This window comes from Helianthus annuus, chromosome 12 (assembly GCF_002127325.2).
Source record: "Helianthus annuus cultivar XRQ/B chromosome 12, HanXRQr2.0-SUNRISE, whole genome shotgun sequence".
NCBI lineage: Eukaryota > Viridiplantae > Streptophyta > Magnoliopsida > Asterales > Asteraceae > Helianthus > Helianthus annuus.
Window position 1 is genome coordinate 92,203,619 of NC_035444.2, and position 25,522 is coordinate 92,229,140.

The following is a 25,522-nucleotide window of genomic DNA, read 5'->3' on the forward strand; positions in this document are numbered from 1 at the left end:
TCTCCCCCTTTTTGGCATCATCTTGATCATATTTTTCAAAGGTTGGTGTAGGGGTAGTGCCAGTTATCTTTGCAAGGGCTTCTTTGATTCCCCTGATATCAGCCTGCGTATCTTTGTACCTTGCATCAACCATAACTCTGATCAACTCCATGTGTGAGTTGTGGTTGATTTCAGCCAGATCCCTTAGAGCTACAAGAATAGGTTGTACTGAGTTCCAAAACTCTTGGGATAATTGCTGAGGAGTAGGTTGACTTTTGGAAGTATCCACCACTGCTTCATCAGATCTTTCATATCAGCAACAGTGGTTTCAATATTGGTATTCTCTCCATCAAATCCTGATATTTTAATTCATCACCTAACTAAATAGGATCATCTGAAATCCCACCAGAGGTGGTTGTATCTGCTTTTGAAACAGGAGGAGTCTCAAAATTTTCATTAGTAGATGCCCCTTGTTCTTGGTTCTGGGGACTTTCCTCTTCAAAACTGGATACCTTAGAAAGCACACCACTGGTTAACTTGAACACACCAGTAGTTACCTTGGTAGACACAGTAGTGGTTGCCTTCAAGGGAGTCTTACTTATGAAACTATTGTCTAGATGTAGATCAGTGGAGCCAACATCTGTAGTAGCTGCTCCACTTGAACTACCAACAAGAATTTCAGGAAATTCAAGTGGTGTATCCTCCTCAGTTGTTTGTGGGTTAGCTAATTGAATGGGGTCAGACACAGCCAATGTAGAAGGTGTACTCTCAGTAATGTGTTGGTGAGAGGGTTTGTTTTGTGTCTGAATTTCAATGGCCTCAAATAGAGGTATAATGGTTGGTGGAATAGGAGATGAAGTGAGTGGTGTAGAAAGAGAAAATGCCCTAGGAGAGGGGCTATTAATCATACTCTCAAGTGAGGGTAATGATTCATATGGTGGTGTCCATGTGCTTACAACATGTTCCTTTTGTGAGGAAACATGAGGAGTTAAGGTTTCAGGTTGAGATCTTTCCATCTATTGTGAGGAAGTAGCAACAGTGGTTTCTAGTGACATTTGTGTTGTCACAGGGTTAACCTCTGGGATCTCACCTTCTAGAGGACCCTTATTTGTGGGTTTGGTAGGCTTTTTGGTTTTTGATTTGGTCTTTTTGGATTTGGATGGTGGGGGTTTCACAGCAGTGGTTTTGGTGCTGTGATCATCATGAGTAGTGGGCTCAGTAACAGAGGTTTGAGGAGCAGATGTAGACTCATCTAAGGTTTGCTCAGACCCCTTTACTTGTGCTTTAGAAACTTTTGATTCTTTTGCCATTAGGAGAGTAAATGTTTCAGAAGAAAGACTGTTTATTTTGAAAGTTGTTCCTTGTTCAAAAGCATTTTGTGGAATTTTCTTTTGCAAATAATAGCTTAAGAACCTTGGGAACAATAGAAAAGCTGAGTTTTTCCCATCTTTGATGTTTTTCACATCATTGACCAAGTCAGTAAACAATGCTTAGGAGTAGTTAAAATTTGTTTTTGACATAATTGCATACCCCAAGTATTGAATTTTTAACGGTATTTCATTGAAAGCAGATGTTTTGTTTGAAAGACAAGTGAGCAGGACATGGAACAAAAATTTCTCAGGTGGTGGAAAATTTCCTTTTTGCATTGTTGCTTTTGTTAATTGTCCATCATACCCTCTTTCGATCAAATCCAATTGATACTCACTTTTTGGAAAAGAAGCTTTACCTGCAAGATCATTTATCTGAAATACCTATGAAATGGTTTTTGTGGTTACTGGTACCAAGTGTCACACCCCGATTTCCACGTGTCTCACCGGTGGGCCCGGTGGGGGATTACCGTGACGTAGTTGGCAACAATATAGTCAAACCACACAATTATATGAATGCACAGCGGAAGCATAAAGATAAATATATTCCAACGTTAAATGTAATATCAAAGTATCACCATTGTTGAAATAAAATCCACAGGGGATCAATAATAATAATAAAGTATTGTTCAACAGAATTCAGGCATCTTAAGCTTGCGAGACTTCTAATGATGCTATGGAGAAATCCAAGCCAATTACGCATAGTACCTGCATTTAGTCTTTTTGGGAAAATACGTCAGTTTACACTGGTAAATACATTCAACTGACACTTTTGTAAAATGTTTATTAAAATTGGTTTAAATGCACAGGCCACAAACTCTTTATAACTTGGGATAATTTATAATTAAATCTTGTAAAGAATTACATGTTTGCTATGCGTTCGGTTGCCCGGGTCGTGCCGGGTTAAAGGTTAATAGAAACGCCATGAAGCATAAAACCGTGGCGGGAAAACCAACGGTTATACCTTTAATTAATATAGACACAATGCCGGGTGTACGCCTACACCCGGATGTCGAGGTAGTGGCCATTTCGTAAAACGATGCCAAGGATATCCGGGACATGGTCATCAAGCTCCCAAAGGCGTAAAGCCAACAAAACAAGTTTTTAAACGGGTCACATTGATAATACCCAACTACTAATGAGTTGGGGTCAATTGCCCGACCAAGCGGTATTTTAAATACCGTAACCCAAGCCCGTATAACGGAAAATAAGTTAAAAGTATTTACCTTTGCAAGTATAATTCCTTAATTGAAATAAATTGCAGATAGCTTTTACTGGTCCCCTAATCTGGAACGAAGGTTTAAATTAACCTATTAGAATCCTAACGGGTCTTTAATCTAGCCGTAGCTTAGACCGGTCAGTTTCAAAGGATAGATACGGTTTAATCGCGTGAAAGGCGAAAACCGGGAATGGAATGTGATTTTGACCCAACAAGTTTGAAGACTTGTTTTATAGGGGTATAATATTCACACTCTGTATTTTGGGGTCAAAACAATTTGGTTTGACCCGCTTCGGCTAGTTTATGTAAACTAGTTACATAAGCCGAACCGTGCGCGCAAAAGGCGTAACGGGTAACCGTAAGAGTCCTACACTGTTTTCCTAAGTCAATATGCTTTAAAGAGGTTGTGGTATCAGTAGGATACCTTCAGTAATGCCTGTAACGAGATTAAGTTCATATTATGCCCCGTAGGTGTATTTCGGTCTTTTTAAAGATTATAAAAGAGGTTTCTGAGTTCTACAGGAAATCTGAGTTTCCCGAATAGTTTATAAAGTCTAAAATACTTTATTTATTATTTAAAATCAGTAGCAACTTGAATCGGGTCAAAAGACCTTGTAGAACTCAAGTTATGGCCGAAAAGGGTATATTCGGTATTTACCGAACCGTTGCCATAACCGCAGGTTATGAGCAGGTTAAAAAATAATTAAAAATCTTTAAAAATCCCAAAATATTATTTTACATCAGTGAGTAAAAGGTTTGGTGTCGAAATCCGGGTCTAGATAGGCGTTATGCTAATTGCGCTATTAAATTACTAAAGTTTCCGTAATTTGCGCTATTTAGCATAACTCCTATTCTGGACCTCGGTTTGACGTGAAACTTTAGGGACATGCTTAGAAATTAGTAACTAAGGTTAAGGTTCTTTCACATGTCCGAAATTCTCGTTTTAAATCAAAAAGGGCGTTACGGTCAACTTTTAAGCATTTAACGGAAATGTGTAAAAGACTCGGACAAACAACGAACCGGTCACAGAGGGTTTTACCATCATGTAACCTGGTCCTAAGAGAGTCCTAAGGCATATCTAAATCATACTTTAACGGGTCAGAACTGAAGTCAATGCGAAAGTCAAAGCTTTGCGACTTTCGGTTCCGAACCGGATCTAAAATATCAAGTGGTCGGATCAAACAAGCTTAGACTAGTTAATATACTTATTATCATGTTTTATGAGTGTTTAAACAGGTTGCATATCATCTACATTACAGATTATGCATGAAACCGCAAAATGGCATTTCTGTTGACTTTTTCTAAGCACGTTTGACTCGACATTTGGACTAGTTAAAGTGGGAATCAGAAGGTGCCCTTTTAGGGGTTTAAAGCCCATATGATTACTAACATATAACTATCTTTGATTCGACAAACCACTGGACCATTCGTGATTTGTCGCAAAGTCAATCGTTAATTACGACGGATTGACTTTTAAGCTAAACTAAGCAAAAACTAAGCCACAAAAGGGTAGTCACACTTACAGAAGCTTGGTGCACGACTAAGGATGTTAGAGGAGTGCTTGAGAGCTCCAGAGATGACCAAGAGTGCAGGTTTTGAGGTGTGTTTCAATTGTGCACAATGTATGGCCTTTTATAGTAAAGTTTCATGCATAAGATCATTACAACTCACCCTACAAGGGTTCATGGATGATCAGCAGGTGGCCCTGGGTACTAGGGGGCATGTAGAGGGCGCCCATGCTTCATTAATTGCCTCAATGATCGTTCACAAGCTCAAACAACAAGTCTGTCCAAAGTTTCTGCATCTGGGGTCCTTACGCGACCCGCATTAGGATTCAGGCTACATGTACGCGGGCCGCCTGAATCTTCATGCCAGGAAACGTATCAACAGGTGGCTCGCGGCCCGCTTCAACTTGCTTGTTTCACTCAGGCGGGCCGCCTGAGGCCTGAATTTCAAGATTTTCAAATCTTTTGTAATGATTAACCTGACCTTTCGGTTTCGAAGGGGTAACTTTGCGATTTGGCCCTCGATTATTTACAATGAAGGGCCTCGTGACTTTTACCCGCATTGTTAAGTCCCCGGTTAGTTTAATTACTATACGTAAAGTCTTAACTTTTATTGTTGACGCTTTTAACCCCTCGCATACGAATTTGACCATAACTTTCTCGTTTTAAAACGGAACTTCGCGAAATTTATATAGTATATTCTAGTGAGCGTATTTTACTGTTACAAAGCCTCGGGTTCGTCAAAGGGTCACTCAGAGGTATAAATTAAACATGTTGACACAATTAACCCCTACAGCTCGTAATCTCTCACTTTCTCCCGCGTTTCGCTCCGTACGATCCATGATTTATTCGTTTGAAGGTACGAGCATCATTTAGGGTTACTATACAGTATATATACCCCTTTTTGACATTCTTAACCCTTGAATTTACACACTCTCAAGGTTTGTCAACTTTAGTTCTTTATTTAACCCTTAATGCCACGTGTAAACTCATGACACGTGTTAACACATTATTGGACACAAAATTTCGAGGTGTTACATCCTCACCCCCTTAAAATAAATCTCGACCCGAGATTTACTGAAATAAATAAGGGTATTTCTCTTTCATCGTGGATTCAACCTCCCACGTGAATTCGGGACCTCTACGGGCATCCCATTTGACTTTTACAATCAGTACATGCTTCCTTCGAAGCTTCTTTACCTGTCGATCTTCAATCGACAAAGGTTTTTCCACAAATTTTAAGCTCTCATCTATATGCACATCTGTGTGTGGTATCACCAGTGATTTATCAACGAAGCACTTCTTTAGATTGCAGATGTGGAACACATTGTGAATCCCATTGAGCCCCTCCGGTAAATTTAACTTATAGGCAACTGACCCGACACGTTCGATAACCTCAAAAGGTCCTATGTATCTCGGGCTTAGTTTGCCTTTCTTACCGAAACGCATCACCCCCTTCCAGGGTGATACTTTAAGTAACACTTTTTCACCTACTTCGAAGTGAAAATCTTTACGCTTTAGATCTGCGTAACTCTTCTGCCTATCTCGGGCAGCTTTCAGACGGTCTCGAATCTGGACAATCTTGTCCGTCGTTTCGAAGACTATCTCTGGTCCTGATAATTAGACATCTCCAACTTCCGCCCAACAAACAGGCGATCTACACTTTCTACCGTATAATGCCTTGAAAGGCGCAGCCTTTATGCTGGTATGGTAGCTATTGTTGTAGGAGAATTCGATTAATGGTAGGTTCTTATCCCAACTACCACCCAAATCGATAACACATGCACGTAGCATGTCTTCCAACGTCTGAATAGTACGCTCACTCTGACCGTCTGTCTGAGGATGGTAAGCCGTACTAAAATTCAAACGTGTGCCCAAAGATTGCTGGAAGCTTTTCCAGAAATGGGACGTGTATCTAGTATTTCTGTCGGAGATAATAGACACAGGTATGCCATGTAAGGCTACAATCTTATCAACGTATAACTGGGCTAACATGTCGGAGCTATAAGTCTCCTTGATGGGTAAGAAATGAGCTGACTTAGTCAATCTATCGACTATAACCCATATTGTGTCATTTCCTTTTCTCGTCTTGGGTAACTTGGTAATAAAATCCATAGTTACACATTCCCACTTCCATTCGGGAAGTTCAGGCTGTTGTAGCAAGCCTGATGCTCAGCTTTGACTTGCGCACAAGTTAAGCATTTTGCTACATAAGCGTCTACAGACTTTTTCAAGCCTATCCACCAATAATTTGCCTTTAGATCCTGATACATTTTATCTGCTCCAGGATGGACGGAGTATTTAGAACTATGGGCTTCTTGGAGAATGACATCTCTAAGTCCTCCGTAAATTGGAACCCATATTCGTCCATTTAATCGTAAAATTCCGTCTTTGCTAAGGGTTAACTGCTCCTCAGTTACCCCTAGCTTTTCTTTAGGATAGTTAGCTTCCAACACAGCTTCTCTCTGTGCAGCTAACAACCTTTCAGTCAAATTATTCTTCACTTCAATGCTCTTGGCATTGATTCGGATAGGTTTCACCCTTTCCTTTCTACTCAGGGCATCAGCGACTACATTCGCCTTGCCGGGATGATATCTGATTTCACAATCATAATCATTTAAAGTTTCCATCCAACGGCGTTGCCTCATGTTTAGCTCCTTCTGATTAAACAGATGTTGGAGGCTCTTATGATCAGAATAGATCACAAACTTGATACCATACAGATAATGCCTCCACAGTTTTAGTGCGAACACAACGGCACCCAGCTCCAAGTCATGGGTGGTGTAATTCTTCTCATGCACCTTTAACTGTCTCGAAGCATAGGCAATAACCTTGCCTTTCTGCATAAGCACACATCCTATGCTAGTGTGTGATGCGTCGCAGTAAACTATGAACTCTTCGGTACCTTCAGGTAATGTCAGCACAGGAGCGTTGCTCAACTTTTGCTTCAGAATATCAAAGGACTCTTGCTGCTTAGGGCCCCAAATGAACTTTACTTTCTTCTTGGTCAACGAAGTTAAGGGCGCAACAATCCTTGAAAAAATTTCAATGAAACGCCTGTAATATCCTGCTAACCCCAGGAAACTACGAATCTCTGTAGGCGTCTTTGGCTCTTGCCAATTCATGACAGGTTCAACTTTAGCGGGATCCACTTGGATACCATGCTTGCTGACAACATGTCCTAGAAATTGGACCTCTCGAAGCCAGAATTCGCACTTAGAGAATTTGGCATAGAGTTTCTCATGATGTAGAAGTTTGAGAATACAGCGAAGGTGTTTCTCATGGTCAGCTCGGTTCTTCGAGTAGATAAGAATGTCGTCAATGAAAACGATGACGAATTTGTCTAAGTACGGCTTGCAAACGCGATTCATGAGATCCATGAACGCAGCCGGTGCATTAGTGAGCCCAAAAGGCATCACTAGGAACTCGTAGTGACCGTAACGAGTCCTAAATGCAGTTTTATGTACGTCTTCATCTCTGACTTTCAGTTGATGGTAGCCTGACCTCAAATCGATCTTCGAGAAATAACTTGCCCCTTGTAACTGATCGAACAAATCGTCGATCCTCGGCAAGGGATATCTATTCTTTATTGTGACCTTATTAAGCTCGCGATAATCGATGCACAGACGCATCGATCCGTCCTTCTTCTTAACAAACAGGATAGGTGCTCCCCAGGGAGACGAACTAGGTTTGATGAAACCTTTAGCTAGCAGTTCATCCAGCTGGGTCCTCAACTCCTTCATTTCGGTTGGTGCTAGCCTGTAAGGTGCTCTAGCAATAGGTGCTGCTCCAGGGATGATATCGATCCTGAATCCCACTTGCCTATCCGGTAGCAAACCAGGTAGATCTTCAGGGAAAACTTATGGATATTCCGAAATGACGGGAATGTCTTTTAACTTTGGTTTAGGCTCTTCAATAATCACCTGTGCCATGTAGATGACACAACCCTTCTTTAGACATTTTAAAGCCTTGAGCATAGTCACTTGCTCAGGCAATCCGTACTGGGTATCTCCCCGAATGGTAAGCGATTCACCAGACGGAGTCTTTATCACCACTTGCTTTCTGTTGCAGACGATTTAGGCCTGGTTGTGAGATAACCAGTCCATACCCAGAACTATGTCAAAACCAGCCAATTTAAAGGAAAGTAGGGATAGAGGAAAAGAGTGGTTCTTAATGGATATCACACATCCATCTAACACAGTGGAGACGGTTTCTATGGTGCCATCTGCTAGCTCTACCTCATAATTCACATTTAAGGTTTTGGCAGGCATATTCAACAAATTGCAAAATTTATGATCTACGAAAGGCTTATCAGCGCCCGAATCAAAAAGTACTCTTGCAAAGGTATCATTTACGAGAAAAGTACCTGTGATCACGTTATCATCTAGCACTGCTTCTTTCGCCTCCATCTTGAAGACTCTTGCATTGGTCTTCTTGGCTTCTTCAGGCTTCTTGGCATATTTAGGGCAGTTGCTTTTAATGTGCCCTTTCTCGTTGCAGCCGTAGCAGGTTGCATCCTTTATTTTTTTTGCAATCCACGGTCTTGTGGTCCTTGGACTTGCATAACCCGCAAGCATACGACTTCGACTGAGTCTGCGAGTTTGATTCGAGTCTACACTTTCCAAAGTGATGTCTCTTGCAATTCTTGCACTTGGGCTTCTTACCAGACTGTTGCCCATCCTTCCTTGACTCTGACCCTCTCTTGTTATCACAGTTTCCACGGTGTTTCTTGCTCGAGCTTCGTGAAGTATCATCTTCACGCTTTCTCTTCTCAGCCTCTTTGTTCCTTAGCGATCTTTGTCGGACCGCATCAAGAGTAAGGGACAAAGATATGTCGGCTACAGATCTAAAGGTCGCTGGCTGAGAGGCCTTCACGCTTGCCTTTATTTCGGGGGCTAACCCACCGATAAAATGAGCTATTCTCTTTGGCTCCGGGGTTACCAGATACGGAACCAACCGGGACATCGTGTTGAAGCTCGTGAGGTAAGCTTGACAGTCAAGGTTCGTCATAACCAACGATAGAAAGTCGGTCTCGATCTTTTCAACCTCATGTTGAGGGCAGTAATTCTCCTTGATGAGAGAAATGAATTCCTCCCATGTCATGCTGTATAGAACAGCCTTTCCCGAGGCCTGAACCAGAGACCTCCACCAAGCCAGGGCCTCGCCCTTGAATGACTGTGACACAAACTTTACCACATCTTTCTCTGCGCAGCCACTGATGTCCACCACGGTGTCCATCTCGTCTAGCCATGTTATACAATCTACCGCGCCCTTCTCCCCGGTGAAATCTCGGGGTTTACAAGATACAAAATACTTGTAGGTGCAGCCCCTGGCGCGGGATACATCAGTATACACCTTTTCTGGACGGACACTGTTTTCATTGGACGAGTGATTATCATCGTCCTTTTTCGGCTTAGACAGTGGTTTGCTGTGAGATTTTGAGTGGGTTTTCGGCTTTGAGTGTGGTTTAGATATGGTTCTGTTCCGGGATTCAGTATACTCCTCGTATTGTCGATCCAGGGCTGCCTTAACAGCACCGTCGACCAGAGCTTTCAATTCTGCGCCCGTCAAATGAACCTGGGCGTTATCGTATTCGTCTTCTTTCGAATGACTATTCTCCCCACTTGGATCAGCCATGGTAACTTGAATCTGCTACAGAAGATAACGAAAAATTTTATTTAGGAGTTTATTATGGAATTGTCTTTTATGGCAATTCATTAACCATGGTAAACAGAGACCATATCTGGTTAATTTGTTACTCACTTTTATTTAGGATTTGAACATAACCTATCCTAATTACAAACAATATTGTTATTGGCATAAAAGCCTAGTCATGAGGACGTTTTTATAATATTAGCCGAGATTACAGAGAATCAAGGCATGAAGGTTTGAACCATAGTCCTTTACCTTTCTGACAGGGAGTTATCGACTACCACTGCCTTTTGTCTTATATGACAATAATTATGGCCCGTAGGCACTACATCGCTAATGGATATTTTAATAATTTGGCCCGTAGGCACTACATCGCTAATGGATGTTTAATTATTTGGCCCGTAGGCACTACATCGCTAATGGATGTTTTATTAATTTGGCCCGTAGGCACTACATCGCTAATGGATGTTTAATAAGTTTGGCCCGTAGGCACTACATCGCTAATGGATGTTTAATAAATGATCATCTTTATTGATGATTTAATCCATGATTTATAAATCATTAATTTGAGCTTTGAAATCCTTAGAAGGATTCTTATATAAGAATGACGTGTGCAATTTTTAACGAATCACATCTGCCATGAACGTTAACATGATTACAGAGGTTAACTGGGAATCTGAATCTTTTAATCAGGTCTTACCATCTTGGCTGGATCTTATAAAGACACCTGGCTAGGTTTCACTCTTAAGATTCTTTATTTAGGCAGATTTAAATTTAAAAGGAATGATTTTTGATTTATTTCATATATAGTAATAACAAAAATGAAATTTATATCATAACATTCCATAAACTTCAAATATGATTACACGCTGCCCTAAACGGGACTTTATAAATAAATAATTACCTACGCAGATGTTTATAGCAAAACATATCCACGCAGGGACCAATTACCAGATAGATGTCCGCGCAGGGACTAAAAGATAAGTCCACGTAAGGACTGAAATACGATAAATGTCCACGCAGGGACTAAATTGTAATTACAATAATACATAAGGAGACTAATGATCTCGTTTCTTTCTCCCTTTTAGTAGGTTTGCTAGGCCCTTGAGAAATCCACGATTACTCTTTCGTTCTTGTTCGAAGTCTCGTTCCACACGGTTTAAACGGTGGAGTATTTCTTCTTGCACCGGTGGAGAAATACGTGGCTGCGGCGACGGTTGCTGAACCGGGGGTCTAGGAGGTATTGGATACCCATGAGCTGAGTAATCTGGTCTCCAAGAGGTTCCATGGAGGGCATTGTAATTAGCCGCTACCACATATGTATCGGCATCATAGTTATAGTTGTAGTGCGTGTGAGTCGGCTGCTCAAACGGATTGTACGCCGTGGAAGCGCCGTACGCTGGTATCGGATTGTCATATCCGAATGGTGGCGGAGGAGGTGCAACTGGTGCAGAATTCACCTCTGCAGGGTGACCAGAAGGTTCCCCTAATTGTGGTTCTTCTTCAGGTACTGACGGAAAGTGACTAGCACTCGAGTGGCGAGGGGTGCTGAAATGAAATTCCCCTCCTCGGGTAGACATCCGTGCTCCTGACCTTCTTCGCCTTGGCGGATCTGGAATTACTGGTTGAACCGGTGGCGGTGGCGGCGGCGTAACTGCCACGAACCGTGAATCCTCAGAAGGATCCTATTGTTGCTGTTGGTCGTGAGGCGAGAAATGATGTGAAGGTGTAAAGTACCAATTACATTGGTCAAACCTCGCCTGGTAACTGTCGGGACCTTGATAGGGTGTTCCATGGAAGGATGACCCATCAGAGATCTCGATAGGATGGTTGGGAGTACCCCTTGCAGGCTCGACGGGATCTGTATCCTCGTCCATATCCACGGCATTATCTTCAGAAAAGTGATCCTCTGGTCCTAATGGGTTATACCCTATTGGCTCTTGGACATAATCTGCCGGGTTAAACTGTCCCACGAAGAAAGGTGAAGGATCGCCATAAGAACGATGCGAAGCAGATCGCTGGAAAGGTATGAACGATAGTTGAGGGTTATTGGGATTGTTTTCCGAATCTGGTCCGAAAGAATGACGGTATGAGGGTGTTGAGCTATGCGAGGTAGAATGTCTCGCAGGTTCAAAGAGGTTTCTTCTTCGTCTCTGTGGTTCCTCACTTCTTGTACTGGAAGGAGATCGCATGTTCGAAGGTCCAGCCTCGTGATCATTGTGAGTAATGATCGTCCCTTTGCCTCTTCCTCTTCTTCCTCGTCTGATTGCAGGTGGCATATCTCCTGCTTTCAAAACTTTAAATAACAATAAACAATAAAAAGACAAACTGGAATAACAATTCGAATTTGTCCTATATTCTTGTCTAGACTCAAGTATGTGCAGTGTAACTGAGATTAAACACAAAGGTTAGTGTTTAATTCACTCAGTGTTGGCTCTGATACCAACCTGTCACACCCCGATTTCCACGTGTCTCACCGGTGGGCCCGGTGGGGGATTACCGTGACGTACTTGGCAACAATATAGTCAAACCACACAATTATATGAATGCACAGCGGAAGCCTAAAGATAAATATATTCCAACGTTAAATGTAATATCAAAGTATCACCATTGTTGAAATAAAATCCACATGGGATCATTAATAATAATAATAAAGTATTGTTCAACAGACTTTAGGCATCTTAAGCTTGCGAGACTTCTAATGATGCTAAGGAGAAATCCCAGCCAATTACGCATAGTACCTGCATTTAGTCTTTTTGGGAAAATACGTCAGTTTACACTGGTAAATACATTCAACTGACACTTTTGTAAAATGTTTAATAAAATTGGTTTAAATGCACAGGGCACAAACTCTTTATAACTTGGGATAATTTATAATTAAATCTTGTAAAGAATTACATGTTTGCTATGCGTTCGGTCGCCCGGGTCGTGCCGGGTTAAAGGTTAATAGACACGCCACGAAGCATAAAACCGTGGCGGGAAAACCAACGGTTATACCTTTAATTAATATAGACACAATGCCAGGTGTACGCCTACACCCGGATGTCGAGGTAGTGGCCATTTCGTAAAACGATGCCAAGGATATCCGGGACATGGTCATTAAGCTCCCAAAGGCGTAAAGCCAACAAAACAAGTTTTTAAACGGGTCACATTGATAATACCCAACTACTAATGAGTTGGGGTCAATTGCCCGACCAAGCGGTATTTTAAATACCGTAACCCAAGCCCGTAAAACGGAAAATAAGTTAAAAGTATTTACCTTTGCAAGTATAATTCCTTAATTGAAATAAATTGCAGATAGCTTTTACTGGTCCCCTAATCTGGAATGAAGGTTTAAATTAACCTATTAGAATCCTAACGGGTCTTTAATCTAGCCGTAGCTTAGACCGGTCAGTTTCAAAGGATAGATACGGTTTAATCGCGTGAAAGGCGAAAACCGGGAATGGAATGTGATTTTGACCCAACAAGTTTGAAGACTTGTTTTATAGGGGTATAATATTCACAATCTGTATTTTGGGGTCAAAACAATATGGTTTGACCCGCTTCGGCTAGTTTATGTAAACTAGTTACATAAGCCGAACCGTGCGCGCAAAAGGCATAACGGGTAACCGTAAGAGTCCTACACTGTTTTCCTAAGTCAATATGCTTTAAAGAGGTTGTGGTATCAGTAGGATACCTTCCATAATGCCCGTTACGAGTTTAAGTTCATATTATGCCCCGTAGGTGTATTTCGGTCTTTTTAAAGATTATAAAAGAGGTTTCTGAGTTCTACAGGAAATCTGAGTTTCCCGAACAGTTTATAAAGTCTAAAATTCTTTATTTATTATTTAAAATCAGTAGCAACTTGAATCGGGTCAAAAGACCTTGTAGAACTCAAGTTATGGCCGAAAAGGGTATATTCGGTATTTACCGAACCGTTGCTATAACCGCAGATTATGAGCAGGTTAAAAAATAATTAAAAATCTTTAAAAATCCCAAAATATTATTTTACATCAGTGAGTAAAGGGTTTGGTGTCGAAACCCGGGTCTAGATAGGCGTTATGCTAATTGCGCTATTAAATTACTAAAGTTTCCGTAATTTGCGCTATTTAGCATAACTCCTATTCTGGACCTCGGTTTGACGTGAAAGTTTAGGGACATGCTTAGAAATCAGTAACTAAGGTTATGGTTCTTTCACATGTCCGAAATTCTCGTTTTAAATCAAAAAGGGCGTTACGGTCAACTTTTAAGCATTTAACGGAAATGTGTAAAAGACTCGGACAAACAACGAACCGGTCACAGAGGGTTTTACCATCATGTAACCTGTTCCTAAGAGAGTCCTAAGGCATATCTAAATCATACTTTAACGGGTCAGAACTGAAGTCAATGCGAAAGTCAAAGCTTTGCGACTTTCGGTTCCGAACCGGGTCTAAAATATCAAGTGGTCGGATCAAACAAGCTTAGACTAGTTAATATACTTATTATCATGTTTTATGAGTGTTTAAACAGGTTGCATATCATCTACAGTACAGATTATGCATGAAACCGCAAAATGGCATTTCTGTTGACTTTTTCTAAGCACGTTTGACTCGACATTTGGACTAGTTAAAGTGGGAATCAGAGGGTGCCCTTTTAGGGGTTTAAAGCCCAGATGATTACCAACATATAACTATCTTTGATTCGACAAACCACTGGACCATTCGTGATTTATCGCAAAGTCAATCGTTAATTACGACGGATTGACTTTTAAGCTAAACTAAGCAAAAACTAAGCCACAAAAGGGTAGTCACACTTACAGAAGCTTGGTGCACGACTAAGGATGTTAGAGGAGTGCTTGAGAGCTCCAGAGATGACCAAGAGAGCAGGTTTTGAGGTGTGTTTCAATTGTGCACAATGTATGGCCTTTTATAGTAAAGTTTCATGCATAAGATCATTACAACTCACCCTACAAGGGTTCATGGATGATCAGCAGGTGGCCCTGGGTGCTAGGGGGCATGTAGAGGGCTCCCATGCTTCATTAATTGCCTCAATGATCGTTCACAAGCTCAAACAGCAAGTCTGTCCAAAGTTTCTGCATCTGGGGTCCTTACGCGGCCCGCATTAGGATTCAGGCTACATGTATGCGGGCCGCCTGAATCTTCATGTCAGGAAACGTATCAACAGGTGGCTCGCAGCCTGCTTCAACTTGCTTGTTTCACTCAGGCGGGCCGCCTGAGGCCTGAATTTCAAGATTTTCAAATCTTTTGTAATGATTAACCTGACCTTTCGGTTTCGAAGGGGTAACTTTGCGATTTGGCCCTCGATTATTTACAATGAAGGGCCTCGTGACTTTTACCCGCATTGTTAAGTCCCCAGTTAGTTTAATTACTATCCGTAACGTCTTAACTTTTATTGTTGACGCTTTTAACCCCTCGCATACGAATTTGACCATAACTTTCTCGTTTTAAAACGGAACTTCGCGAAATTTATATAGTATATTCTAGTGAGCGTATTTTACTGTTACAAAGCCTCGGGTTCGTCAAAGGGTCACTCAGAGGTATAAATTAAACATGTTGACACAATTAACCCCTGCAGCTCGTAATCTCTCACTTTCTCCCGCGTTTCGCTCTGTACGATCCATGATTTATTCGTTTGAAGGTACGAGCATCATTTAGGGTTACTATACAGTATATATACCCCTTGTTGACATTCTTAACCCTCGAATTTACATACTCTCAAGGTTTGTCAACTTTAGTCCTTTATTTAATCGTTAATGCCACGTATAAACTCATGACACGTGTTAACACATTATTGGACACAAAATTTCGAGGTGTTACACCAAGACACCTCCTACTTTTGAGGTGATTCCCCATGGCTTTTTATCTTGTTCTTGAACGTTAGCATTTGCCCAAAAATCATGTAGGGTGTCTTGATAAATGGGTTCATCACAGGTGAGTAAAGTTTTGTGCTTTGAGGATGACAGGGTGTCGATTATGGAGTGGAACTCTGTATTTTTTTCTGTTTTCTCAAACTTACAGAGGTGGTTGTCGGGGTGTTTGATGATAAGAGCCATGATCGGAAGTAGAGATTTGCGAATAGTTGAAAGAGAATGAAGAAGAAGATGGTAACCATTTGTAGAATTTTTTAATTCGATGCGACAGTGAAAGCTCTATTTGGGAGTTAATCAACGTTTTATAAGAAGGAAAAAGTGAATGCTGATGTGACATCGGTTTCAAAGATTTGACGGTTAACATCTGCCCACGTAGCAACCTATGATGGAAAAGGTGGATGACAGTTGTCTAGAAACCACTGTTGGGCAACAACGGTGGTTGAGAACAGTGTATGAAATATCAGTGGCTGATTTTTATCTATCAGCGGATAGACATCAGTGGTTGAAACCAACAGTGTTTCTGTCACGGCCCCCGCCCGGTTTGACCCGGTTAAGAGCCGCGGACCAGGAACCCCGTGGTATTTAGTTTAGGCGACAGCGGAAGTCTTTAATACAGGATCTTTTGATACTAAAAATGCCCGTTTATTTTATTACATAATTTAGGAATAAAACCCTGTAATTTACAATAAAGTGATTTCACTGGAAAATCTTTATTTTACAAAACATGTTTCTTTATTTCTTTATCTTGAGCCACTTCCTTAAGCTTGTAGTGCTTCACGGCACTTTTCCTGGATCACAACAAATCACCTGAAACATGTTTGAAAAAGGTTTTGTCAGCGGGGAAATACTGAGTGAATCATTCTTTTTATCTAAAACGATACTTTTTGTTATAATTTACAGTATTAAGAGCGATTACAATGTTTCTGCATGTCAACCATATACCCACGGTATTTGTCACTCGACCACCCATTGGCTATCTCGTTGTCCAATGGTGTCTGTGACTATGGTCATATCACCCCTTGGCTATCTCGTTGTCCAATGGTGATGGATACCAAGTAATGTATACAAAACCCCACATACCGGCTGTAATGAAGACTACAAAGACTTAATCCCTGTAATTATAACTTTGAAAACAAACATGATTTTGAAAGCAAGTTTGGTAAAAAGAGAATGACTCACATTGCAGATTTATGCGGGCGGAATTTAGTCTACTGATTAGCCTGTTTAACCTAATTTAAATAACAATGCACACGAACTGGGTTAGTAACTAATACAGTATTTACGACAACTCACGAGATTAAACCCTCACAACAAATGACAAAGTGCGATACTTAAACATCCATCGAATTAACGACGAATGACAAAGTATAAACCCAATTTGAGCAGCACTTAAACATTCGTCAGATAGACATTTCTTGAGGTTGGATACATGAAACACATCATGTACTCCAGCTAATTCTTCTGGTAGTTGTAAACGATAGGCAACTGGTCTTATTCGTTGGATTACTGGAAATGGTCCTACGTATCTTGGACTCAGCTTTCCTTTCTTACCGAACCGTACTAATCCTTTCCAAGGAGAAACTTTCAAAAGTACTTTGTCTCCGACTTGAAACTCTAGCGGCTTGCGGCGATTGTCTGCATAGCTTTTCTGACGATCTCGAGCCGTTTTCAGTCTTTCTTTGATTCGCGTGATCTTGTCAGTGGTTTCTTGTACAATTTCAGGACCTGATAACTGACTTTCTCCTATTTCTACCCAACAAACTGGAGTTCTACAATTACGTCCATGCAGTGCTTCAAATGGGGCAGCTTTAATGCTTGAATGATAACTATTGTTATAGGAGAATTCAATTAAGGGTAAGTGGTTATCCCAGTTACCACCAAAATCAATTACACATGCTCGGAGCATGTCTTCCAGAGTTTGTATTGTCCTTTCACTTTGTCCGTCTGTTTGTGGATGATAAGCAGTACTTAAATTTAGTCGAGTTCCCATTGCTTCCTGAAAACTAGTCCAGAAATGGGAAGTGAAACGACTATCCCTATCTGATACAATGAAGAGTGGGACTCCATATAAGGATACTACTTCGTCTACATACAACTTGGCTAACCTTTCCATGCTAAAGGTTTCTTTCATGGGTAGAAAATGAGCTGATTTGGTTAATCGATCTACAATTACCCAAATTGCATCATTACCTTTTCTGGTTTTGGGTAACTTAGTAACAAAATCCATTGTTATAAGTTCCCATTTCCACACAGGCATTTCTAATGGTTGTAGTAATCCCGAAGGTTTATGATGTTCTGCTTTTACTTGCGAACAAGTAAGACACTTAGATACATATTTAGCTATGTCCTTTTTCATTCCTATCCACCAGAAAGTATTTCTTAAATCTTGGTACATTTTATTGTTACCGGGATGCATGGTATACCTAGATTTATGAGCTTCTTCTAGAATCTTATCTCTTAATTCTCCCTGCTTAGGTACCCAGATTCTTTTCTGGCGGAATCTCCAAATTCCATCATTTCCTTGCTCTAACTCTTTTATTCGTCCTTTCATTCCTTCAGCATCGTCTTCGATTGTTGTTTCTTGCATTTTCTTTAATTGTTCCGTTAAATCAAATTGCAGATTTAATCTAAGAGCACGGACTTGCTTTTGCTTTTCATGATACTTATGACTTAGAGCATCAGCGACTATGTTTGCTTTTCCTTCGTGATATTGGATATCACAGTCGTAGTCACTTAGGATTTCCATCCATCTTCTTTGCCTCATATTCAACTCTTTCTGCCCAAATATATACTTTACTCTTTTGTTATCCGTATAGACTGTAAATTTACTACCGTACAGATAGTGTCTCCAGATCTTAAGGGCAAAAATTATTGATCCTAATTCTAAATCATGAGTCGTATAATTCTCCTCGTGCTTCTTCAATTGTCTTGAGGCATATGCAATTACCTTCTTGCGTTGCATTAGCACACATCCTAACCCTAATTTTGAAGCATCACAGTATACCTCAAAATCTTCCGTTCCTTCTTGCAAGGCTAGAATTGGAGCATTTGTCAACCTTTGCTTTAATATCTTAAAAGCCTCTTCTTTTCTAGGTCCCCATTCAAACTTAACTGCTTTACAAGTTAATTTAGTCAAAGGTACAGCTATCTTAGAAAAATCCTTAATAAATCGTCTATAATATCCAGCTAAGCCTAAAAAGCTTCTAATTTCCATAGCTGTTTGCGGAACCTTTCATTTGGTGATTGCTTCTATCTTAGAAGGATCTACATGAATACCTTCGTGATTCACCATATGCCCTAAAAATTGCACTTCTTGTAGCCAGAATTCACACTTCGAGAATTTGGCGTAAAGCTTTTCCTTTCTTAACAAAGTTAAGAGTACATGCAGGTGCTCACAATGTTCTTCCTGACTTTTGGAATAAATAAGTATATCGTCGATAAAGACAATTACGAATTTATCCAGGTATGGTTTACAAATCCGATTCATCATATCCATGAATGCTGCAGGTGCATTTGTTAGTCCGAAGGGCATGACTGTAAACTCATAATGACCATACCTAGTTCTGAAAGAAGTTTTAGGTATGTCTTCCTCTTGTACTTTCAACTGATGATATCCGGAGCGTAAGTCTATCTTAGAAAAATACCTAGCTCCCTGGAGTTGATCAAAAAGATCGTCAATCCTAGGTAATGGGTATCGATTCTTAATTGTAACCTTATTCAGTTCCCTATATCGATACCCATTCTCATCGATCCATCTTTCTTTTTCATAAACAACACTGGTGCTCCCCAAGGGGATGAACTAGGTTGTATAAATCCTTTTCTTAGTAATTTATCTATGTAACACCCCAAAACCGGGTTTGGTAAATTAAAACCCGGTTGGTAAAAAGAAAAGAGTTTTAATCCCTCACATAATCAAAATGAAACTAGAGGGACCAAAACCGTTAAGTGGGGAACATGAAATTATAAAAATAAAATTAAAACACCACACACACACATAGTGTGTGTGTGTGTGTCGATGGTCAGGAAGGAGAAAAAGGGGTTCAACCCTAGTTTCACAAAAATCATCAAATTGAGAGGGAAATTCAGCTCGGATCTAATGCATGTACATGAATTCATGATCATCTAGCCCTATAAATCACTTGGTAAGTTGTAATTTATGATTTGGTAATTTCGTATGAAGTGGGTTATGATGGAGTCACGAATTAGTATGAATTGGGTCTGAATATATGTTATAAGCATCATATAGAACATGAATTATACAAGATTTTGATGTCATTTGATGCTTTGACATAAAACCCACTTGTAGTGGTAAGGATGGTGATATGAATGAATTATCCATGTTCAATTCTTGTGTAATTTTGATGTATGATGTGGTATATGATGAATTCTTGTTAGATAAATTGAGCATGATATGAGTTACTTGATGTTTAGTGGTGTTGATGAATGAAATCATGAAGTTGGAAGTGAGGCATGAAATACTTGTACATTATGCATAGATAGTGGTATGCACACCAAGTGTTTGATGAAATGTCTAGGTGAGATTTCTAGATGAGATTGAATGCATGTAATGGATGAAAATGTATAATATTTGAATGTCATGTAATTGGTTATAATTGAACATGAGAAATATATTTTAGATGAAATACATGTATGATTTTTGGTTGGTTATATGATTTGGTAAAAGGTGTGCATTAGAAGGTTGTACTCTAGGCTGAAGTGGTATGATGTTCACCATATGTTTGAATAATTTCTTAATTGAAATCATGGAGTAAATGTACACTAAATGTGAAGCATATGAGATTTGTATAAAGGAGTAATATTGGAACGATATTGGTTTAGCTAATATGTGTTATAGTGTTAGTTGTAGAGACATGAAAATGCTAGTATGAATGAAATGTATTACATATATGTGTGTGTAAGTAATTATATGCGCATACGTGTGTCCTAGAACATGAGTATGAAATGCATATAGTGTTATTAGTATGGTTAACTTTATCAACGTAACCTTATCGTTATAAGGATGAGAATTTGCACATTTAATAGTTGACTTTCTAGAAAGTCAACGAATGTGAGAATAGTATGGTAGGCTTCCTAACACGAATATAAGACTTGAGAACTCATACGGTACATGTTATATCATTATGTGTTGTGTATGATGACATGTAGAATTATACGAGCTTGAAAAGATGTGATTGTTGATCTATGCCTTATGTTGTTAAAAATTTGATTAATGAAAGTCTAATGTAAGGTATGAATTAGAAATGATGGATGATATGTATGAGTTTGTATGCTAACAAAGAATATGGATGTGGTGACATGAAAGGATAGGAACTACATTAACACGTACTCAAGCATGGAAGGTTAACGGGTCAAGATGAGGCAAGGAAGCGGCTACGAACACGGATGCACAAGGTAAGTGATTTCTGGAATCACTTCTTAATTTGTTAAGTAAGGTTACGTTCTAGTTAATTAGCATAATGGTTGAGACAAATAATGGATGGGTGGTATGAAACCAACGATTTTGCTAAGTAGATGTAATGGGTCAAAATGAGGTCTTGATGTTATGATGAAACGAAGAATAAGAAGTGTCTACGGAATGGTAACCAGGTGACGGGTAGGATTGGGCATAAGCACGTTAATGGGTGAGTGGAAGTGCGGATAATGTAAAGGTTTTATAGCTATAATGTTCTTGTAAGTTCTGGGCTAAATCGAATGTGTTGTTGAAGAGAATATGAACGGGTCAAACAAGTCATAAATGAATAATAAGTCGATAGCTCACAAGTTAAGAATTTCCTTAATTCGGATATGGGATTTCAAGTCCACATGGTAGAATGCGAATTTACAAGCATGTAGGAAGAAACGAGAGGTTAAACGGGTAAACGGTTCAAAAGATACGCACGTTTTAGTGCGTACAGACGACAAAACGAATCTGCAGAAAACTGCAGATTCTAGAGGGCGTCGCCGACGGGAGGGGGGCCGTCGCCGACGGGCAAGGGAAAAACCATTTTTGTGCTGACGGGTTAATTTCCTGTCTACGGGTTTTTGGGCTACGGGTAAATGCAAGGCCCGTCACCGACGGCCCTAGGGGCGTCGGCGACGGCCTTCCCAAGTCTCAAAAGCTGAAACTTCGTTATTTAAGTTAATTGACGTACCGTGGGCTTCGGTTTGATATCCGTGGACTACGGCGGACTTTCCAAACATGATTCCGATGGTTCTTAAATGTTGATAGGCCAAAAAGCTAAGACTAAGACCCATATTAATAACATATGATTATGTAAGAGGTACGTGTGATCTAGTACATGATCGTTAAAGTATGTGCGTATGTATAAAGATAGGTATAAGTATATGCATGTGTGTAAAGATCGCAGGGAGGTATGTTCATATGTAGATGTGTATGTATGCATGCAAGTAGAGACATGAATGTAGGTACGTATGTAGAGGTGTATAGATATATACGAGAATATGCACGTATGTAACAATGTAGGAAGGGTATGTATGTGTGTAGATGTGTATATACGTATGTATAAAGGTATGTATAGAATATGCTTGTATGTTAAGATGTAGGAGAGATATGTTCGTATATAGATGTGTATGTATGCATGTGTGTAGAGATGTACGAATGTAAGTGCGTATGTGGAAGTGTATGTATGTATACATGTGGAAGTATAGAAATGTGTGTGCGTATGCAAATGTGTATTAGTGTATGTATAGGAGTACGTGTGATCGTAGACATGAATGCAGGAACGCATGAAAGTAGGTACATGTGTAGAAATGTATTGGTGAATATATGAAGATACGAATGAATGCAGGCATGTATGTTTTGAGGTATGAGGTATGCGCGGGTACATGTAAGTATGTATGTACGTATGATGTGTGTGTGTAGTATGTGACCAAAAGTGCACGTACGGATGTGCGTAGGTACGATGTAGTATTAATTGTACATGAGGGAATGGGGCTAGTATATATGTGTACATAGCCTTAATATGTTTGAGCACTAAGTTACTAATCATGTGCCTTGAGAATGAAATGAGATTTGCAGGTATGCTATGGTAGTCCATCGTGAAGTTTTGAGGAATTGGAATGCAAGATTGTACTCGGAAGGATAATCGAAAAGTCTGGCACACATAGAAAGATTGAGGCGTGGTCAATCAATTATGTATGATAGATTATGAATGTAGATTATCAAATTTTAATGATGTGCATGTTTGTGGTGAATGTAGGTTACACGGTCTATCGTCGGTTTAAAGCATTGGAGGATTGAAGATCGAGTCAAGGGCAAAAATTGTACGGGAAGAGTAGTCACGTAGCTCAAACGCGTATATGTAATTGATGTGAAAATTCAGAACGAACGATGTAAACCCTTTAATTAACTTTAAAAATTTCTAGTAACGAACCCCAAGTATGATACATGACTAAGATAGAAAGAAATTTTAAAGGCCCAAATTTTCCGCTGCGTCATTTTAAGGTATTACGTTTTAGGGCGTTACAATCTAACTGCTTTTTCAATTCTAGCATTTTAGTGGGTGCTAGCCGGTAAGGTGCTTTGGCTATTGGTGTAGTTCTAGGAATTAGATGAATCCTAAACTCTACTTCCCTATCGGGTGGTAATCCGGGTAATTCTTCTGGGAATACATCGGAATATTCTGAGACTACTGGGATTTCCTTAAGTTCCTTACTTTTTGTGTTAATGATTACTGAAATCATGTACACTACTTCTTGTTTTCTTGAATAACTAGCCAACTTCATTACTGAAATGAATTTCAGTGGCTTTCGAGGTTTATCTCCTGTGATTGAAATTACTTCTCCTGTAGGTGTATGGATTTCTACGGAATTTTTATCACAGAGAATTCTAGCATGGTTGGCTACTAACCAATCCATTCCTAATACCATATCGAATCCGGCTAACTTCATAGGTAACAGGTTTGCGGAAAATTTATGGCCTAAGAGTTCTATCTTTCCTTCTCGGAAAACCTTATCTATACTAACAGAATTTCCATCTGCCGTTTCGACTGTAAAAATATGTCTAAGATTGGTCAATGGTAAATTAAAAGCTTGGCAAAATGAAGTATTAATAAAACTTTGGTTTGCACCAGAGTCAAATAATACTTTTGCATACACGTTGTGAACTAGAAACGTACCAGCTATCACATCGGGAATGAGTTCTGCTTCTTGATTGGTCAGCTGGAATGCTCTGGCATTCTTCTTAGTAGTTCCGTCGGTCGTCTTAGCTTTGTTGTCTGCTGGTTTGACCAGTTTGGGACATTCGGTTCTGAAATGCCCAGTTTCTCCACAGTTATAGCAGATCCTAGTCTTTTTCCTACAATCTTCCTCACGATGTCCTATAGCTTTACAAAAGTTACAGGTTTCATTGCATTTTCCAAAATGTTTCTTTCTACAATTCCTGCAGAAAGGCGGAGTGGAAGATTGTCCGATTCCCCTCTTCTTGAACCTGTTATTATTACCCATACGAAATCCTTGGGTAATTTTCTGAGCCAATTCCTTCTTCCGATTTTCTTCTTTTGTACGTACCAGTTCGTCAGTTAGGGTGTTAGCTAATTCTACCGCATCATTTATAGTGCGAGGTCTCGCAGCTTTAACGATATTACGGATTTCGCCAATCAATCCCCAAATATAAAGGGAAATAAGCACCGGCTCTGGCGAAGCCAGGGTTGGTACCACTCTCGCATACTCAAAGAATGTTGAAGTATATCCTCGACAGTCTACACCCACCATACGATGGCTCAGGAATTTATTTGCCATTTGTTCCTTTTCATACCCGGGACAAAATTTTCTTTCTATTCATTGCTTAAATTCTTCCCAATTCATGGCATAGGCCATATTTCTTCCTTTGGCTTGAAGTACCGTATTCCACCATTCTAGCGCCCCTTCTTTAAAAAGATGCGAAGCATACATAACCATGTCTTCTTCAGCACATTTACTTATCATAATTACTGCTTCGGTTTTCTCTAACCAACGCAGTGTCGCAGTCGCCCCTTCATTGCGTGCAAATTCAGCTGGTTTACAAGCAAGAAATTCTTTGTAAGGGCAACCAGGCGTTGCAACTTTTATTTTCTTAGGGAATGGGGTCTGCCGTGGATCATTATCGTGATGAGTGTGGTTGCCGCCTCCGTTTATGCTATTACTACAGTTATCTTCTTGAGTACATTTACTAGGAATAATTTGTTGAGGTTCAACAGGTTTCTGAGCAGCAGCCAGGATTGCTGGAATAGCATTGGCTATCCCTTGAGCAACGATATTCTCCATATCTTGCCGGGTCATAAATTGATTTTCCTGATTTTGCTCAGATTGATTCACTTCATTAACTGGTTCATTACCAGCATTTTCCATCTGGTAATTATTATAGTTGTAAATTATTAGTGTCAAATATAACAAACAATTGCACATAAGCACACAAATTTTTACAATACACGTATAGCCAAAATTGTCGATTTCTTGACTTCCATTTTTATAGATTATATTAGGCATCCGTACACATTGTTATTTTATTTTTAAGCTATTTTACAGAGTTTATATTTCTTTATTACTACTGTTTTTATACAAACACAGCCTCCAATCCCACTATTCCTTTGTCAGCTGGCATTTTTAGTAGCGACGTTCCCTCTCGTCGTACTTCCAGGAGATTTGTTCTCCCATTTCCCGGATCCTATTCCCTGTACCTATCAGCTCCTCGCCAAAATGGCAGAGTTCGGCTAAGTTCTCATTACTCATCGGTGGGTTTGGTATAGGTTCTGGGTCGAACTAGGGGAAAAAGGTATAAGGGTTATTAAGAAGGTTTTGAAACTGCCAGTCGTTAGTCCACCACTCGTCCATTTCTCCTAAAGGCTGGGTGTGGATTAGAGGGTCTGGAATAGCTGGTTCCAAATTTATTGGAAGTTGGGTTTCAGCAGGATAAGGGTAGAGATTGTTGGTGATAGGTCTAATGATATTACAG

The 25,522-nt window shown here is 40.0% G+C and overlaps 1 protein-coding gene and 1 long non-coding RNA gene across 3 annotated transcripts; one reads left to right on the forward strand and one right to left on the reverse strand.

The window, feature by feature from the left end:
- Positions 1 to 359: 359 nt before the first annotated feature.
- LOC110893176 (cell wall protein RTB1-like) lies at positions 360 to 1,289 on the reverse strand. Its single transcript, XM_022140295.1, has 2 exons — positions 1,056 to 1,289; positions 360 to 995 (listed from the first exon to the last, which is right to left on the reverse strand). Exons 1-2 carry the CDS (start codon positions 1,287 to 1,289, stop codon positions 360 to 362), a joined length of 870 nt encoding a protein of 289 aa, XP_021995987.1.
- An 18,286-nt stretch (positions 1,290 to 19,575) lies between these two features.
- LOC110896908 lies at positions 19,576 to 23,028 on the forward strand. Of its 2 annotated transcripts, none has more exons than XR_002568271.2 (3): positions 19,576 to 19,712; positions 20,894 to 20,982; positions 22,791 to 23,028. It is a non-coding gene; the product is annotated as an uncharacterized LOC110896908 (long non-coding RNA). The 2 variants fall into 2 exon arrangements; XR_002568272.2 differs by lacking the exon at positions 22,791 to 23,028 and adding an exon at positions 22,610 to 22,685.
- Positions 23,029 to 25,522: the final 2,494 nt, after the last annotated feature.

What these genes read in the sequence shown, in the direction of transcription:
- LOC110893176 (XM_022140295.1), bottom strand. Translation starts at nt 1,289, where the DNA reads ATGGCAAAAGAATCAAAAGTTTCTAAAGCACAAGTAAAGGGGTCTGAG. An exon ending in TAGAAGGTGAGATCCCAGAG is followed by an intron (nt 996 to 1,055) that starts GTTAACCCTGTG and finishes TCCTCACAATAG; the next exon opens with ATGGAAAGATCTCAACCTGA.